Here is an 18,244-nt window from a genome sequence, read left to right as displayed (position 1 = left end):
GTTCTGAATCACAAATTGATGTTATATCCATTCGCTCAGCTTTATCATTGCTCGACTGTGTTTTAGCTCCTTTGTTATCCTTCCATATATTCTGAGCTGATTTCTTTTAATCCGCCTACATTTTTTCAAATTTATTTCATGAAACTCTACTTCTCAACCACGGAAACAGATGTGACATGTTGGGCAACATGTACAGATTTATGGATTTTTATATGGCTTGAAAACAGCAGCACATTAAGTTACCTACCAAGTTCCAGGCACTTTTCCTGTGTTTCTGCAAGTAGCTTATTCTGCTCATAAATTATTCTGTTGATCACAATTCTAATAAGAGAAACAACTATCTGATTCAGTTTAGACAATAGAGAAGATGAGGGCTAAGGTGAACTTTCCAAAAAAGTTGAACACTTGTTCTTCTCCGTGCATAAACTAAAACAGACTAACAAACAAAAAACATAGAATCTGAATGTAAATTTCATATTTGTACAAAATCTGCTATTTAGATTTCCAAACTTATTACCAAAACTTACATAAGTTTCAAATTGCTCAAAATGTGATGGCAAAACCAGTTTTGCAATGTTCTAGAAGACTTCAGTGAAAGATGTGAATGCTACACAGGATCCCGATTGAAGCACATGCACAGTTTAAAGTGCTTGCTTTGGTTTTTAAGGTGCTAAGAGGAGTGGTCCCAGGCTATTTATATGATAAGGAAGAGTGGTACCAGCCTAGTAGGAATTTATATTCTATTCAAGGAACTCTTCCTGCGATACCTTCAATTAAGGTAGTACAAAAGGATACGGATAAGATCACGTACATTCTCAGTAGTAGCCCCCACTCTTTGGAATAAGTTGCCTTTAGAGATTCAACAAAAAAGCAAGTTTGCTTACCGCAAATGGAGCTTTCCATAGATAGCAGGATGAATCTGTGGGTGAAGTCATCAGGTGGCACTGAACTGAACTGTCTCTCCAAGTTAGCAGAGCTTTGAGCTCTACCAAGCATGTGCGGGAGTTCTCGCGCGGGTGTTGCCACAGAATCTCCTCAGTCTGTTTCAAAGCTGGTACAGTAGGATAGTCTGCTGCCCAAGGAGGAGAACAGGCATCTCATGTCTAATTCATCTTTGTGAGAAAGTAAATAAGAAACTTCCTCAGAACACCTTAAGATTCTGGTCACAGAAACGGGTAGAGGAGGCCCCATGGAGAAAGCAGGAAGCCAGTCTATGCCAGAATTACATACATTTGATTGTTTGTTAACACAAGGAACCGCGGAAGTAAGTGGTCTCTATGCTGTACTTTTTGTTTTTGCCTGTAAATAAAGTGTTTATTTGTTTGGAACCAGCCAGTTTGGTTTCACTTTGTACTCCTGTTTCCCAAACTATGACCATCCTGAGATACCACAATCCTGCTATGTATAGTAAACACAGTTTACAGTAAGCATGGCTGAATTAAAAATCATCTGTGGGAGTCCCAAGCTGAGGATTGTAGTGGAGCATTTTGTTAAAGAAACCCAGACTCCACCTTTGCAATGCATTTTATAAAGATTCATGAGATGGTAGATAGTCAAAATGGAAGAATTTTGTACTGCTAGTGACAGGAGCCCACTTTGAAGCCCAAGAAATGCCAAGAAGAAGGGTGTAAAGAATGTGTGCATAAGCATCTTTGAGATCAGAGGAGCACATCCAGTCATCCTGCTGAATGAAAGAAAGAACTGTGCTCAGTGATGCCATTTTGAATTTCTCTCTGTGGAGATATTGATTGACATTTTGAAGTTCCAAGATTGGATGGATCCTGCCCGTCTTCTTTGGGATCAAAAACTATTGGGAGTAGAATCCCTGATTATGAAGGGTAGAGGGTATTTATTTGTACTGCAGTTTCACCTCCTGCTACACAAGCAATAAATGTGCAAGATTCGGAGGTGGAATCGCAGTCTGTGTGGTTACCAGCTAGGTTTTGAAACTGAGACAGTACTATATTGAACTATCTTCAAAACCCATTGATCTTTTGATAGTTGATTCCAGAATGTTAGAAATTGTTGAATTCTGCTCCCCATTTGTTAGATGGATCATGCTTTTCTGTTTATCCAAAAATCTTTGCCCAGGTTTTGCTGGCTGTTTTTGTGGTTTTTGTTAGAGGCATTCTCTAGGATGTCCTCTAGCTGGATCTGGCTGAGATTGCTGCCAATGTGTTTGTTGAGGAGGAAAGTGGTATTGGTGGTAGGATCTATATGATCTCCTTGGATAGTAAGGACATTTGTAAGACATATATAGTCTTCTAGCAAAAGGATGTGGGTCTGCCGATGTGAATATTTATTTATTTTATTTATTTTTATTTTATTTTAATGATTTTATATACCGACATCCGTTTGCACATCGCATCAGTTTACATATAACTTATAACCAAAGTATAAAATAGGCATGGCCTTTACAATGAACAGTAAGAACAGTCAACAAGAATATATCAATAGTGACTGAACTGCCACATTCTGCTCCTTGATTTGGGATATAGTTTCCCTTAACTTCTCTCCAAACAAGTAGTCACCTACACAATGCAGGTCAGCTAGTTTTTCATGAATGTCCTCTCTGATAGTGCTTGCCCATATGCCATGCCAAGCCACATACCATGGTCCTATGGAAGCAGCTGATGTTCACACTGTATACTGTTCAGAGAACGTGTCAGATTGCTTCCTTTAAGTTGTAGAGAGGAGATGGTGAAAATTGTTCGCCTGTCTCCATCTTAATGAATAGCTTTAAGTCGTGAATGCAATCATATATTAATTTATTTATTTTACTATGTAGAGCTGGTGTTGTGTAATTTTTGTGGTGAGCATTGTGCCTTGAAAAACCTTCTTTCCAAAGTAATCAGGGATACGCTGATCCTTTTCTGGAGGCAAGTTCAAATAAAGCCGGGTTTTCTTGGTTTTTTTCATGGCACTCTCTACAACAGAATAATAGGGAAGATGAACTATTCCATATCCTAGAGATTTTTTTCATTCTGAATTTAAGGTCCAGCTTGCAGGCAACTGTGAAGCCCAAGTATGACGTTTCCCATCTTTTCATGAAGATGATGTCCAAAACTGCGTGAGTTGGTAAGGCCGAGGGAACCACTGGAATTTCTAGGATTTTCAAAATTCTCATGACCTCTGCTCCTGGGTCTGGCTCTTTGCATACTGCTATGTTAAGACCTGTTCCCATTTTCTCCACAAAATTAGAGTATGTTAAGTCCTCTTGTGGAGATGTGTGATCCAGCAGCCCCAGAGGCAGATCTGATGGATGCCCGTATAGTTGCCAGGGGGACTCCTCTGGAGAGCGCTGACTGGACCAAGATGATTATGAAGAGCGAGGGGAACTGATTCTGATGAAAGTGGAGAATGAAGTGGTCATTCACTGGATGTGGACCTCCTTTGTGCTGAGGATGAAGACGTTGGCAGAGGTGAACATCCAGGCATTATCCTTCCAGATGACAATGGTAGGATGGGATAAACTGGAGGAAAACTTGGTTAATCTGGTTCTAGTATAGATAAAGCTAAAAAACTTTTTACATATCCAAAATTTGTTCCATGGCCTGCTGGGACTTTGTGCTGGTGGGTGTGATGGAACATCCTCTTTTGATATGAGAACAAATTATAGGTGAAGGATTAGAAGCTATTAGTAGAAAAGCTTCCGGTTCCGGTGACTGTAGACAGAGTCTTTTGGTCAGAAGATAAGAGACTGGTAGGGCTCTGGCAATGGGAAGTGGAAGGTGGAAGGCGTAGTATGGCTTCTGTCAGTGAAGCATTATAAGCTGCCTTCAAAATCTCATGTGCGTAACATTCCCCTAGTTGAATTGGAAGTACCAGGAAGAATTCTCCCTCCTTGTACTTTTTAGAAGTCATACATTGGGTTGATAATGGTGAAAGATTTGGTCCCTCATCTGATCCTTTTTCTAGTTATGTTTGATTCAGCAGGATCAAGTCTGCTACCATTTGCATTGCTGGATGCGTCAAAGTCATTCTTTTCTGCGTGGAATTGGTCTTTGTATGTGATTTCTTTGAAGCAGCATGTGTCAAAGGGTATTTTGATGCATCATGGGTTGGTAAATTCAGAGCATCTTTTCTTGAAGTTTACACTGATTTTCCCAATGCACTATGCATCAATAGCGTCAATGAGTTATGCTTCTTTTACCAATGCTTTCTGCATCTAACGTATCAATGTTCCTTACATTAGGTGTATTGATGCTTCGACAGTTCCAGTTCACCCGGTTGTTTTCCTCGATGCTGCATTGACCCTTTTTTCTTCTTTGACGGCACTGAGGCAGATTGCACAGAATGTGTCAAGGAGTTTTGATGCTTTGCCTTACTAGGCACTGTCACCAACAGACAACCGTGGTCGCTTCAAACTGGATACAATCTGGGTCATCCTGTGTGAAGACATAGCCCCGGAAGATCTTCTTCAGCTACTTTTTGACAATGGAGAAGAATAGTGACTTCTAGAAACGGACCTACTTTTACTATCGGTTCTTAGACTAGCTATTTTTGCTAGGGATGTGAATCGTTTTTTGACGATTTAAAATATCATCCGATATTTTTTAAATCGTCAAAAATCGTTAAAGAGTGCGATACAATAGAAATTCCCCCGATTTATCATGAAAAATCGTTAATTGGGTTTGTGTCCACTAACAGGAGTTATTTGGGGGGAGGGGGCGGGAAAACCAGCACACCAAAACAACCCCTAAGCCCACCCCGACCCTTTAAAACTAATCCCTTACCTTCCCCCACCCTCCCAAACCCCCCCAAAACGTTTTAAAATCACCTGGTGGTCCAGTGGAAGCCCCGGGACCAATCGCCCGCTCTCGGCTGCCATGGCCCATGCCATTTTTAAAGATGGTGCCGGCCATCCAGTGCTCCTACCATGTGACAGGGGCCGGCCAATGGCACGGATACCCTGTCATATGGTAAGGGCAAAGGGCCATCTGTGCCATTTTTATTAGCATAGCCGACGGCCCGAGAGCGAGAGATCGCTCCCCGCGCCCCCACTGGACCACCAGGTAATTTTAAAACGTTTTTGGGGGGGGGGGGTCGGGAGGGTGGGGGAGGCTAAGGGGTCAGTTTTAAAGGGTCAGGATGGGTTTTTTGTTTATTGGATCGGGCGCAGCCGATAAACAAAAAACCAATCGGGCCGGACGATAAAAATTATAAGATTTGAATCGGAACCGGAACCAAACCGATTCCAGTTCCGATTCACATCTCTAATTTTTGCTGCTTTGAACCTTTGGAACCTGGAAGACCTCCGTCCAAATGCCAAACAGTTGGGCTAGTCATGTTCTGTTTTAGACATTATTTGGCCCAAGAACGGGCCTTGAAGCCACTGGTAGATTTATTTGACACCATTTCAATCTCTCTGAGGAAAACAGTTTTCAATGTCATTTCTTTTTGGGGGAGGGGGAGATTAGCCCTAAAAAATGTTATTATGGGCCGCTAGGGATTAGCGAGAATTCAAAGAACTTTGACTAAGGAGACTAAAATTAGAGAGAGACAGAAGAAAATGTAAAGCACAGACAAAAACAGACTGAGGAGATTCTGAAGCAACTTCCGCATATGCTCATTAACTACACTAGCCTGGAGAGACAGTTTCCTGCCGCCTGATGATGTCACCCGCAGATCTAATTCAGCCATGCTTATCAAATGGAAAAACAGAATATGTAAGGTTCCATGAAAGGCTTATGACATGGCTCTTTCCTCAGCTGCATGTAGATGAAGCGGGTTATAACATCAGTTGTGGTCAAGTATGCTTTGAGGCTTTTGAGCTGAGTAGTGCTGTACTATGATAATATATGATCATTTTATTTCTTTTTTTTTTTGTTTTATTTCTGATGTTTACATATTATTTTTTACTTATTGTATTTTAATTAGTTGTACACCACTTTGACTGATCTTCAGACCCAAAGGCTGCATATTATAAAAATGTAAAATAAATAAACAAACAAACAAACAAATAAATAAATATAAACACCAGCACCAAAAGACAGAACAACTAGGTGACGCCCTTGCAAAATCAGTCAAGGTAATATGAAAACATAAAATAGATAAAATACTGACAGCAAACATGAAAATACAATTCTCCTTACATTGATTCCAAGTTTTCAAGTTGTTACTTTACTTACTTGACCATTTCCTCTGTGAAAACATAGCTCATGAAGTAAAAAAAAAAAAAAAAGTTATCTGCTAATTAATTCTCTGTCAGACTCTTGCCAGGACCGTATAGGCTACACTGCCACCTGCTAGCTCAGTAGACCAATTCCATTCTTAGTGGGAAATGTTTCCATGATGCCCCTTCATCCTATGACTCCTCCTGCTGCTCCTTGTCCCTCAGTGCAAGCTCTTCCCCAGCAATACTAAAAGTAGGAAAATACTGAGAGAAAAAGCCGAGACAAATCGGAGTATAAGCATAGAGCCTCACTTCACTCTGTATGAATTCACACCCTCTCACAAAACTACCTTTACTAGGGTGAGCTTGGTTCAGACTAGCAAGAAACTAACAAAGGAAATTAGCAGATAGAAGACATTTCCCTTTATAGTTAAATCTTTGCTAGTCTGTACCACAAAGGAACTTACCTCAGCAATGCCCTTCTTGGCTGGGTTAAATAAGGCTTTCAAAACTCTTCTGAATGATGCATCCACTGATGCCCACTTGTCAATATAATAATTCTTTGTAGAGCTACATACAACTTACAAGTGACAGCCTTACAAATCTCTGCTGCAGACATATCCATTTGCTCTGCCTGTTAAGTTGCCACAGCTCTTGTTGAGCAAGTGCTTACAAAGCCTCAAAAACACAATTTTTATTCATCAGACAGTGGATATCTTAGAAGATGGTTTTCCCTGATTGTTTGCCCCAATCACACAAACAACCTTCCCACACAACTGCTCTGATTTTTGGAAAGATTTTGATCACTACAAATACAATTTTAAATATCTCAATATCCAAACACAGCAAAATGCAGAATCATGCATTTGGACTGCAAAAAGCCACAGAAAAAGTACAATCTAGGGCGGGGCTTCTCAGATCTGTCCTTGGGATCCCACAGCCAGTTGGGTTATCAGGATAATCCACAATGAATATGCATGAGGTAAATCTACATATCATGGAGACTCAGTATTTGCAAATTTATATCATGCATATTCATTGTGGATTTCCTGAAACCCAACTGGCTGTGGGGGATCCCAGGACAGGTTTGGAAAATTAATGGAGATCCACTTAATGAATTAGCCTGACCCAAAGAAAACACAGGTATGGATCAAGACAGATCTAGCCATCAAGTGCTTAAATGCATCTAATTGGTTTAAAATGTTGCCATATCTAAATATTCTGTAGTCCAGTATCTATTTTATGCAGTCCTATCAGGTGTTGATTTAATGTCATACATGGAATTGACTTCACATGCTGAGAACACACTATCACTATCTGATCAGATTCAGGTTTTAGGTACAGAGGTTGATTTTCCATTTTCTTTCTTCTCTAAGGGACAAATAATATGCCAATCAAATTCACTTTTACTAAACCAGAAACATATAGCTTTATAGTATATTAAATGCTTTCGCTGCAATCTTTATTTATTTAGCATGCATCCTAGTATCACAAGAAAAGATCTACATGCTTGTAACATTTTCTTACAAAGTGCTATTACACATCTACACATCTCAAGCCTTGTGAAAAAGAAAGCTTCAGCATTTTTATGCCTAAAAACTTGCACACAAGAACCACTGCCTTAAAGCCCTGAAAAACCAAAATAAAAATGAGAGACAGAACAAAAAAGTGTGATTTTGGTGAATGAACATAACACTACTGTATAAGATGTTTCATAGCTCCAGCTGCAAATATTCTGGTCACGGATATATTCTAATTACCAATCCGTCAGCTGAAGACTTCCTCACTGATATCATTAGCATCTGCCTTTCCACAGCTGACTGGAAAAGGGATTTTTTTTTTTTATTATTATTATTATTATTCTAACATAAAATAGTTCAATCTCATGTTTCCAACCTGGTCTCCAAAGTCCTCTGGGAACTTCCACAGCACCACTGGATCTGTAAATAATTGACAGACAGCATTAATCAGAGGCAAAGGAACCGAGTATTACAGTCAGAGTACATTAATATTAAAGAGAGGGTCATCTTAGCTTCAAGCTCCCAGACAAGTGCAAAAAAAGTATCCTCAAAATCGGGTATAACACTGGATTAGAAAGATTATTTTATTTCATATATGTGCATTTTTTGCACAATAGCATGGGGCACTGTATTGCTCTCTCTCAAGAATATTTCTGTATTAAAAGTGTTCCAACATTTGCTTATATTGAGTACAATAGACATTTTTAAACACAGTTAATAGACACAATTAAAATTCTAGACGCATGTCTCTCATCTACGTAGGCACCAGAGAAAGTCCCTTACTTATACAGCATGGTGGGGACAGGCAGCAGTGAGGGAAGAAAATTAAAATTCATCTGTACACTGCCTGATTACTGCATCCATATTCACAAACCCTAGCCTAGAAAGAGATGGTTATGGGTTTGGCAGCTCCTGCCACCCATGCTTGGCATCTTTCATTGCTCTTTCACTTTTGATGACAATTCAAAATCAGTAGTTAAGGTTTCAGGGTAGAACCTGGGTGTGTCCCATTGACAAGTGGTAGCATTTAAGTAACATTTTATAGAAATAGTTACTGTATAGTTTATAGTAAATGCAGTAAGGAATGGCCAAGGTTGAGCATAAAAACATATAAATGATACAAAACAGTTGTTTATAATTCATTTCTACCACTGATATTATAAACAAAGAGGGAAAAAAAAAGTAACCTAACCACAGTGCCATACATTAAAAATACTCTGCCAACAGCAGGAGAGCCAGTACTCATGCTGAAGTGCACCTTTCAACACTCACATTCTGACTTAAACGCCTGTGTACAAAACTTATTAAATTACTACTTCTTCTCGAGCTTGAATATTTCATTACTTAAAAATAGGACCACATTTACTGAGAGAGATTTCCCACTTTGTGATAATACAAAAATCTTTACAGCTTTGTTTACATGAAATTTCAAATAAATGAAGTGATAAAAAAAATAACTCATTTCAGAAGTTTTGAATACCAGCATATACACCCACATAGACATCTGGAGAAATTATTACACATTCTTACACCGCAGGAATTTTGAGGAACCGAGGAGAAAAAGGGAAACACCAGTTCTCCATGTGGCTCCTCTCTTTGGGTCTTGTCCCTGCCATGCGCCGCCTCTCTCACTTTCCCCTCCAGACACAGGCCTCCTTTCTCCCACCTTGTCTGGTACCAGCAGGGGAGGGGGGGGGGGCAAAGTCAGGAGGCCAACGGCAGCACAGGCACATGCTGACTGTCTGCTTCTGGTACCGCAGTTGCTCCTTCCACTCATGTTTAGAAAGGAAGCATGCACGAGACAGGAAAGCAGCAGCTGTGAGGCTCAAGAGTGCTCAGCAGGCCCCCACAATGCTGCCCACCTGCTGAATACGGAGCCTATACTGGCTTAGGGGAGCGGGGCTTGCGCCAGCCAGCAAAATGGACACTGCTGGCCACAGATCTTCACCTCCTCTTCCCCAACGTGAAGAGTTATCTTAACCGTCCCACTCTGAGTTCTAAGCCAAAACGATGCATGAAAGGAAGGACAGTAGCTACAACAGATGTTTATTATGAAACTGATTATGAATATGGATAGGAATAAGAACATATCTCAGTATCACTGTACTGCTATGAACATGCACACTGATGTATACAGACATCCTGCTAAGCACAGAAGGCCAGCATTTAAGCTTTGGCTTGTTGATTAGTTTGAAGAAAATTAAGAACTACGGCATTTTTTCTTACTTTAAAACCACCAGAAGAACAGCAAACCCCAACCTAAAGCCTTGGCCTGATATTAGGCAGTATTTTAAAAGGCCTACGTGCATAAAACTTGGGGTTTACACGTGTGGCTGGGTTTTGGGCGCACCGTGCAAATTTTCAAACAGGCCCGGCCACACGCATGAACCCCAGTATGCGCACAAGTGCCGGACCTCTTCAAAGGGGTGGGCTGGGATAGGCCGGGTCAGTGCCATTGTATGCTGTCCCGATGACTTGTGCGTGCAACTTACTTCAGTTCCGGCCCTGAAGTAAGTTAAAAAAACAAACAAAAAAAAAAAAGGATAGGTAGGGTATAAGGGGTGGGGGTGGGGAGGAGAGAGGAAGAGGGAGAGAGTTTAGGTAGGAGGGTAGGGAACAGGGAAGGCCCGATTGCGTCATTGCACATAATTTGCAAAAGTTCACCCCAACTTGCGTGCGCGCAACCACCCAATTTTATAACATGCACGTGCAAGTTATAAAATCGGTGCATATATGTGCACACGCCGGGAACCGCGCACGTAACTTTTCAAATCTGCTCCTTAGTCTTAAAGAATGCAGTAATCTGGATATCATCTGTATAGGAGAAGGGCCTAAATCCACAATCTTGGATCAGGGTGTGTAGGGGGGGAGGGGGGAATATATTAAAGAGGAGAAGGGAATGAATAGACTGCTAGGGAACATCAAAAGTTAACAATTTGGGTTATAAAAGACATTGGTTCCATTCAACCTGAAAGGTGCAATTGTGCAAGTAAGCCTGAAACCAGGCTAGATTTACCCGGAAAAGTCAATTTCTTGAAGATACATTAGCAAAAGTTCATGGTCGAGGGTGTCAAAGGCAGCATTCATGTCCAACAGAACAATGAGTGCGTCCCTGCCAACATCAGCCCAAACTATGACATTAACCACAGCCAGTAACAAAGATTGAGTGCTGTGCCCTCTTCAGAATCTGGATTGCAAGGGATGCAGAATATTGATTTTTGCAACAAAATTATTCAGTTAGTCAAAAACAAACATTTGAATAATCTTGAATAGTATGGCAGGGTTAGAAATCACTTTGTTGATGCTCAGGACGACCACTTTATTAAATGGACAGGTCAACCAATCCACAATATCTACTAACTATGACCAGATTCCTATTTTATAGCACTTATAAGACGCTACTATGTAATTTTGACCATCATAATAGGCATCATTGTGTGGTGTTATACAGCCATTATCACTCTGCCTTATATATAATCATAGGTCAGTCCGTTGTGTTGGAATTCTATTTTTTCAATTTTTTATGTGCTTCTCTCACCCGTGAAATTAAAATCTCTTCTGTGATCATATAAATTCTTAATGATTCAAGACACTTATCTTGTATACTGATTCCACACGCTGTTTTTTCTGCTTTTTGTTTCCACTGCTGTAAACCAACCAAGATTGTTCTGCCCAAGCTTTTCAGCAATGTGAAGGTATCCACACTGCTATCTTCATGCCCGACACTGTAAGGTGTTTCGGACTCTGTTTGTATTTGCGTTTTTCATGCCGCTGAAAGGGCAAAGGGCCGTCGGCGCCATTTTGATTGCTGGCAGCCAACGGCCCAAGTCCAGGAGATCGCTCCCAGACCACTCCTGGACCACCAGGGACTTTTGGCAGGTCTTGGAGGAGTCAGGAGGGTGGGGGGTTGTATTTAATTAATTTGGCAGGTCTTGGAGGGGTCAGGAGGGTGGGGGGTTGTATTTAATTAATTTGGCAGGTCTTGGGGGGGGTCAGGAGGGTGGGGAAAGCTGAGGGATTAGTTTTAAAGGGTCGGGGTGGGTTTTCTGTTTATCGGCTCGGGCGCAGCCGATAAAAAAAAGCCCGATCAGGCCGGACGAAAAAAAAACCACGATGTGAATCGGAACCAGAACCGATTCCAGTTCCGATTCACATTTCTATTACCGGTACCTCCTTCTCTGCCTCTCAGATCTCGCACATGCCCGTCTGCGCCGCTTCACTGCAGTCCTCAGGAGCGAGATCTGAGAGGCAGAGAAGGAGGTACCGGGAATAGGATACAAGGGTGGGCCAGAGGGATGCGTTACCGCTCTGATAGTCTTGGAGACAGGGAGAGCTGGGCAAGCAGGGAGAGCTGACCAATCCAAGCAGGATTTGTATACAACAACCAGCCAATCGCCGGTAAGGTACATCGCTTGCCGTGATTGGCTGGTTGTTGTAAACTGGGTACCACATACAGTATGGTTATGTAGTGACACAGAAGGGTAGTCTTATACGGCGAGTATATCCCAAACTCTATATTTTAACTGGAAAAGTTGGGGGTCGTCTTATACGCCGGAAAATACGGTATTTTTTATTTTGTCTTTGCAGATCTGAAAACCTATGGAACCAATTTTTCTGAAATGTGTCAGAACAGGGATAGAATCTCTGACCTGAGTCACAATTGCAATTCAAGAGAAAATTGCTGTTCGTACTACCACACTTTTATAAATGGGTAATAAGCACATTATTTACAATTTCCATGCTTGTACAATTTTAGAAACATATATGGCATTGAACATGGTTCAAACATTCATTATAATTAAAAAAAAAAAATCCCTTTCAGGGTGATTTTACAGACTCTTACAGAGATGTAAAATTCATAGTTTACTATTTTTTTTTTAACTTATACATGGAAAATAATACAGATAAAAAATAATGTATGTATCGCACTGACTGAGATTATCCATCCCTACATCCTCACCCTGGAAATGAAGTGGTGGAAGTTGATATCCATGTTCTTAAGAGTTCCAAGAAAGCATGTAGGTAGGATGCTTGAACAAGATTAAATAGAAGCATTTAATAACTTTATTTTTAAAGTTTAACCTATTTAATTCGCCACTAACCCTGCACTTGCTTCTCCCAGTAAAACTAATCTTTTTCATTTATATGATAACACACAAGTCAGTATTTTTAAACAAATTATGCAAGCTATTATTTTTAGCATATAATCCAGTTGATTTTGGGATATGTTTCTAAAATATCTGGTACACCTTTGTGACAACTTTTTGCATGTAATACAGAAAACCACACAAAAGAACGCTGAATCCCCTGCCTTCCTCCCCACAGGGAAAAAAAAAAAAAAAAAAAAAGATAAAATCCAATTCTCTGATTTTAAGAAGTTTATCTCAAGACCCACAAAGTTTCCATTTTCTTTTCTAGGGGGATTATTTTCCAGGTTATCCATCTGATCTGGTTGAATTAGGTCAATTTTACGCTGATTTTATGGGTGAAAGGTTGGGGAAAACCTGGCAAGAAGAGCTATTGCTCTTAATGAATTACTAACTGGGATGCTATTAGCCGTTTCACACTCCTTACGGTAGTGAAAGGGAAAACTTGCTTTGCCTTTACCCTTGCTAAACATCTGTATGTAACAAAAATGGGAGTTCTTTCACCAACCAGCTTATCAATGACAAAAAAGTCATACAGTAATATTTCAAATTTTTATTATACCTAATAAAGCTCAAGGTAACAAGTTGTCATGAAAAGAAATGAGGACTTCTTTACAGTTTAAGAAAAAAAAATAAGATAAGGGCAAAGTTTCAATTTTCCACAGCTGATCTCTTTCAGTTTTCTAGGAAATGCACTTCAACACAATGCATCACAAGTATTCTGAAATGCTCAGGCAGCTTTAAGATTTCATCAGCTTGTTTATCAAAGAAAAGAGCCAGATAGTAGCCAGCCTTCACTCACCACAATCTCAATACTGCCCAGAAGGAACAGTTTTCTCTAATCCTAACACAGCTTCTCAACAAAAAATCCAAATTCAACCAAATGCTAAAGCACAGCAGTTTACCAAGAAGTAACTGCTTATGGCTCTGAAACATATGCCTATTTAAGAGGGCTATTTTGCAAGGCTAAGGTATTTTTTAACTGATTCCTTACAAAGGTGGCCCAAAAATCTCAGTTCCAGGCTGTGCCTGCAGCATCCAAGACTCAGCACTTCCAAAGACAGCTTCAGACTGTGTCCACCGCGCCATCAAAGCCTTGGCTCCAGTAGCACTTGCTGTAGCAATGATGGCCGAGATCCAGGCTACATACGCAGAGCCCGAGCCTTTGGCATTGCTGCTGGTGCAGCCTGGAACAAAGACTGTATTCCAGGTTGCTGCCGCAGCAGCAGCATCCAAAGCCCTGTGATAGTCTGCGCCTGCAGCAGTTTTAAAGAATCAGCCCCAGCCTATGACCATCACACTTCCTAAAACTCAGCTCTACCAGGCAACATCCCAGCATTGTCTAAAGCTCATCTTCAGGTTGTGCACTCTGCAGCGATAACAGCTGAGATGCTGGCTGCAGCCCGCAGAATCCAAGCCTTTGGTTCCAAGCTGTACCCATCACAGCGCCAAGGACTTCTCACCAGGCTATGCCTCACACCAGATTCCAAAACTTTGCTTCAAACTGCTTCTCCTGCAGCATCTAAGCCTCTGTTCCAATCTGTGCCCACAGTGGATTCAAAGACTGTAACCTAGGCTGTGCTCAGTGCAGATTCAAAGACTCATCACCAGGCTGTGCCCACAGCAGATTGAGACTTTTAGCAGTTTCTCAGGTTACAAGATCAATGCAACCAATTTTGGAGATAAAAGGTCAATAATAGAAGTAAAGTAGAGATATTTCAGGAATTCCCTTTTCACAAGAAGCCATGTTGATACTCTATACTCACTGAATATTATTCCCCTTCTGAGGAAAATTAAGTAAGATCTTGCAGCATGGGCTCCATATTTTATTTCGTGGTTGGGCATAATAGCTGCAATACAAATGAACATACTACCTAGAATCCTACTTCTTTTGGAAATGCTTCATATTAAGGCTCCTAATTCTTTTTGCACTTCTCTTAACTCCTCAACTTGCAGATTTGTTTGGGTGGATAAAAGACCTAGAGTATAGCAAATGTTGCTTACCTGATGTAACAGGTGTTCTCACAGGACAGCAGGATGTTAGTCCTCACAAATGGGTGACATCGAGGATGGAGCCCACCACGGAAAACTTCTGTCAAAGTTTAAACAGAACTTTGACTGGCCCCTACTGGGCATGCCCAGCAAGGCACTGACCCTGCAGCCAGCAGGGGTCTCCCTTCAGTCTGATTTTCAAAGCTACAGGCAGTGCCTAGAAAGTAAAAACAAAACGAACCCAACACCGCGGGGTGGCGGGCGGGTTTCGTGAGGACTAACATCCTGCTGTCCTGTGAGAACACCTGTTACATCAGGTAAGCAACATTTGCTTTCTCACAGGACAAGCAGGATGGTTGTCCTCACAAATGGGTGAGTACCGAGCTGAGGATGTCCTGACTTGCACCAAATGCACCCAACGACGTGCAACAGGCAGTACAAGTGGGGTGGAATTTGGGAAAGGGCATCCGCACCCTACCGGGAAGGTGGAAGGGTGTTGGTACATCAGGTTGGAAAAAGGTTACGCAAGACAGATTGGCCGAAGATGGAGTCCTGTCTTCCAGCTTTGTCCAAACAATAGTGGGCTGCAAAGGTATGGAGAGAACTCCAGGTTGCAGCCCTGCAGATGTCAGGAAGCGGCACCGATCGAAGGTGTGCCACTGACGTCGCCATGGCCCTCACAGAGTGTGCTTTGACACGGTCTTGGAAAGGAATGCCAGCCTGCTCATAGCAGAAAGAAATGCAGTCCGCCAACCAGGAGGAAAGAGCCTGCTTACCCACAGGTTGTCCTAACTTGTTAGGATGGAAAGAGACGAATAATTGAGTGCTCTTCCTGTGAGAAACTGTACGGTCTAGGTAAAAGGCTAGAGCTCGTTTACAGTCTAGGGTATGCAGGGTCTGTTCTCCAGAGTTGGAGTGGGGCCTGGGAAAAAAGATAGGTAGTATAATGGATTGATTGATATGAAACTCAGAAACTACCTTAGGTAAAAATTTAGGGTGAGTGCGGAGTACCGCCCGGTCCTGCAGGAGTTTAGTGTAAGGCGGATAGGTAACTAGGGCCTGTAATTCACTAACCCTGCGAGCTGAAGTGATAGCCAAAAGGAATAACACTTTCCATGTGAGATACTTTAACTCACAGGAGTGCAGAGGTTCGAAAGGAGGTTTCATTAGACGACCAAGAACCAGATTAAGGTCCCAGGATGGGGCCGGAGGCCGTAAGGGTGGCTTCAGATGGAGCAAGCCTTTAAGAAAACGTGTTACTAGGGGTTGTACTGAAATAGGGACACCCTGTACACCTTTATGGAAGGCGGCTACCGCACTGACATGCATCCTAATGGAAGAGGTTTTAAGACCTGATTCAGAGAGATGCCATAAATAGTCCAAGAATTTGGAAATTGGACAGGAAAGGGGATCAAGGGACTGAGAAGTGCACCATGATGTGTACCTTTTCCATTTGTATGAGTAAGACTTTCTTGTGGAAGGCTTTCGTGAAGCTATCAGGACTCGAGAAACGGAATCTGAAAGGTTGAAAGGCTGAAGGACTAACCTTTCAACATCCATGCCGTCAGGGACAAGGCTTGGAGGTTGGGATGGAGGAGGCATCCGTCGTTTTGAGTGAGCAGATGCGGGTCCTTTCCCAGAGGAATGTGCCTGCGGATGGAGAGATCCTGGAGTATTGGAAACCATACTTGGCGTGGCCAGTAAGGTGCTATCAGGATCATGGTTCCTCCGTCCTGGCGTAGCTTCACGAGAGTCTTTGACACAAGAGGAAGTGGGGGGAATGCGTAGAGCAGACCGGTTGTCCACTTGAGGGAGAATGCATCCCTCGGCCGAGAGTTCTGGCTCCGAATGAGAGAGCAGTAATCGTCCACTTTGTGGTTCTGAGGGGACGCAAAGAGGTCTATGCGGGGAGAACCCCACTTGTGAAACAGAGAGGTCGCTACCAGAGGATCGAGTGACCACTCGTGCGGTCGGAAGACACGGCTCAGCCGGTCTGCCAATACATTGTCTACTCCCGGCAGGTAAGTGGCCCTGAGGTACATAGAGTGGGAGAGGGCTTCCGCCCAGATCTGCGCAGCTTCCTGACACAGAAGGAAGGAGCCTGTGCCTCCCTGCTTGTTTATGTACCACATGGCCACTTGGTTGTCCGTCTGGATTAAGATTATCTGATGAAAGAGATGATCTTTGAAAGTGCGGAGCGCATAGCGGATTGCTCGAAGTTCCAGGAAATTGATCTGGTGTTCGGCTTCCTCGTTGGACCATAACCCTTGGGTTTGAAAATTGTCCACATGGGCCCCCCAACCGATGTGGGAAGCGTCGGTGGTTAGGATAACTTGCGGATCCGGTGGAAGAAAGGGTAAGCCCTGAAGGAGGTTGACCTGAGTCGTCCACCAAGTTAAGGATAGGCGCAGCGCTTGTGTGACTGTGATTATGGAGGACAGAGGCTGAAAAGCTTGAATCCATTGTTGTCGTAGAGTCCATTGTGTTACCCTCATGGCTAGTCTGGTCATGGGAGTGACTTGAACCGAGGATGCCATGTGTCCTAGGAGAACTAGGAATTGGCGAGCTGTGGCAGTGTCTTGAGACTGGAGCTGGTGAGCTAGGGACATGAGAGTTTGGACCCGTTGTAGCGGAAGGTAGGCCTTTGCCTGTAAGGTGTCCAAGTCTGCCCCAATGAAAGATAAGGTTTGAGATGGGACGAAGCAAGATTTCTCGTAATTGACAAGAAACCCTAAGGAAAGGAGTGTGTTGATTGTCAATTGTAGGGAGGACCGGGCAATCTGAGGGGTGGAGGCCCTGATCAGCCAGTCGTCCAGATAGGGGTATACGTGGACACCTTCCTTCCTGAGGAATGCTGCTACAACTACGAGGCATTTGGTGAAGACCCGTGGAGCAGATGCCAGACCGAAAGGCAGTACTCGGTATTGATAATGGTCGCGGCCTACGAGAAACCGCAGATATTTGCGATGGGATTGTGTTATCGCAATATGGGTATAAGCTTCCTTGAGGTCGAGGGAGCACAGCCAATCCCCTTTCTGCAGCAGAGGGAGTAACGTGCCCAGGGTTACCATCTTGAACTTTTCTTTTTGCAGATACTTGTTGAGGGCTCGAAGGTCTAAAATTGGACGTAGCCCTCCTGATTTCTTTGGAATTAGGAAGTATCTGGAATAGAATCCCTTGCCTCGTTGAGAGGGAGGAACGAGTTCTATAGCATTTGATTGCAGAAGAAGAGATACTTCCTGTTGTAATTGAGCCAAATGGCTGGATAGACTCCACGCTTGAAGCGGCGGGGAGTCTGCCGGAAGAGTTATGAAATTGAGGTGGTAACCCTGTGCGATAATCGCCAGCACCCACTGGTCTGAGGTAATCCGTATCCAATGCTGTAGAAAGTGGCACAGACGACCCCCTACAGGGATGTGGGGGAGTGGGATATGGCATGTGCTCCGAGTCGGGAAGTCAAAGGCCTGCCG

The 18,244-nt window shown here is 42.6% G+C and overlaps 1 protein-coding gene across 3 annotated transcripts in view; it reads right to left on the bottom strand.

Annotated features, from left to right (window-relative positions):
• The window catches only part of DENND1B (DENN domain containing 1B), a 505,088-nt gene that overhangs the window by 398,324 nt on the left and 88,520 nt on the right, over positions 1-18,244 (bottom strand). For all 3 annotated transcript variants that reach the window (XM_029617745.1, XM_029617746.1, XM_029617747.1), the window contains exon 3: positions 8,012-8,055. In XM_029617745.1, coding sequence (XP_029473605.1) covers positions 8,012-8,055 — 44 coding nt within the window. The remainder of the gene's footprint in view (positions 1-8,011; positions 8,056-18,244) is intronic.

The sequence above is a fragment of the Rhinatrema bivittatum genome, chromosome 10, assembly GCF_901001135.1.
Source record: "Rhinatrema bivittatum chromosome 10, aRhiBiv1.1, whole genome shotgun sequence".
Classification (NCBI taxonomy): Eukaryota; Metazoa; Chordata; class Amphibia; order Gymnophiona; family Rhinatrematidae; genus Rhinatrema; species Rhinatrema bivittatum.
Note: the sequence above shows the minus strand (reverse complement) of the source record. Positions and strands in the feature narration are given on the sequence as shown.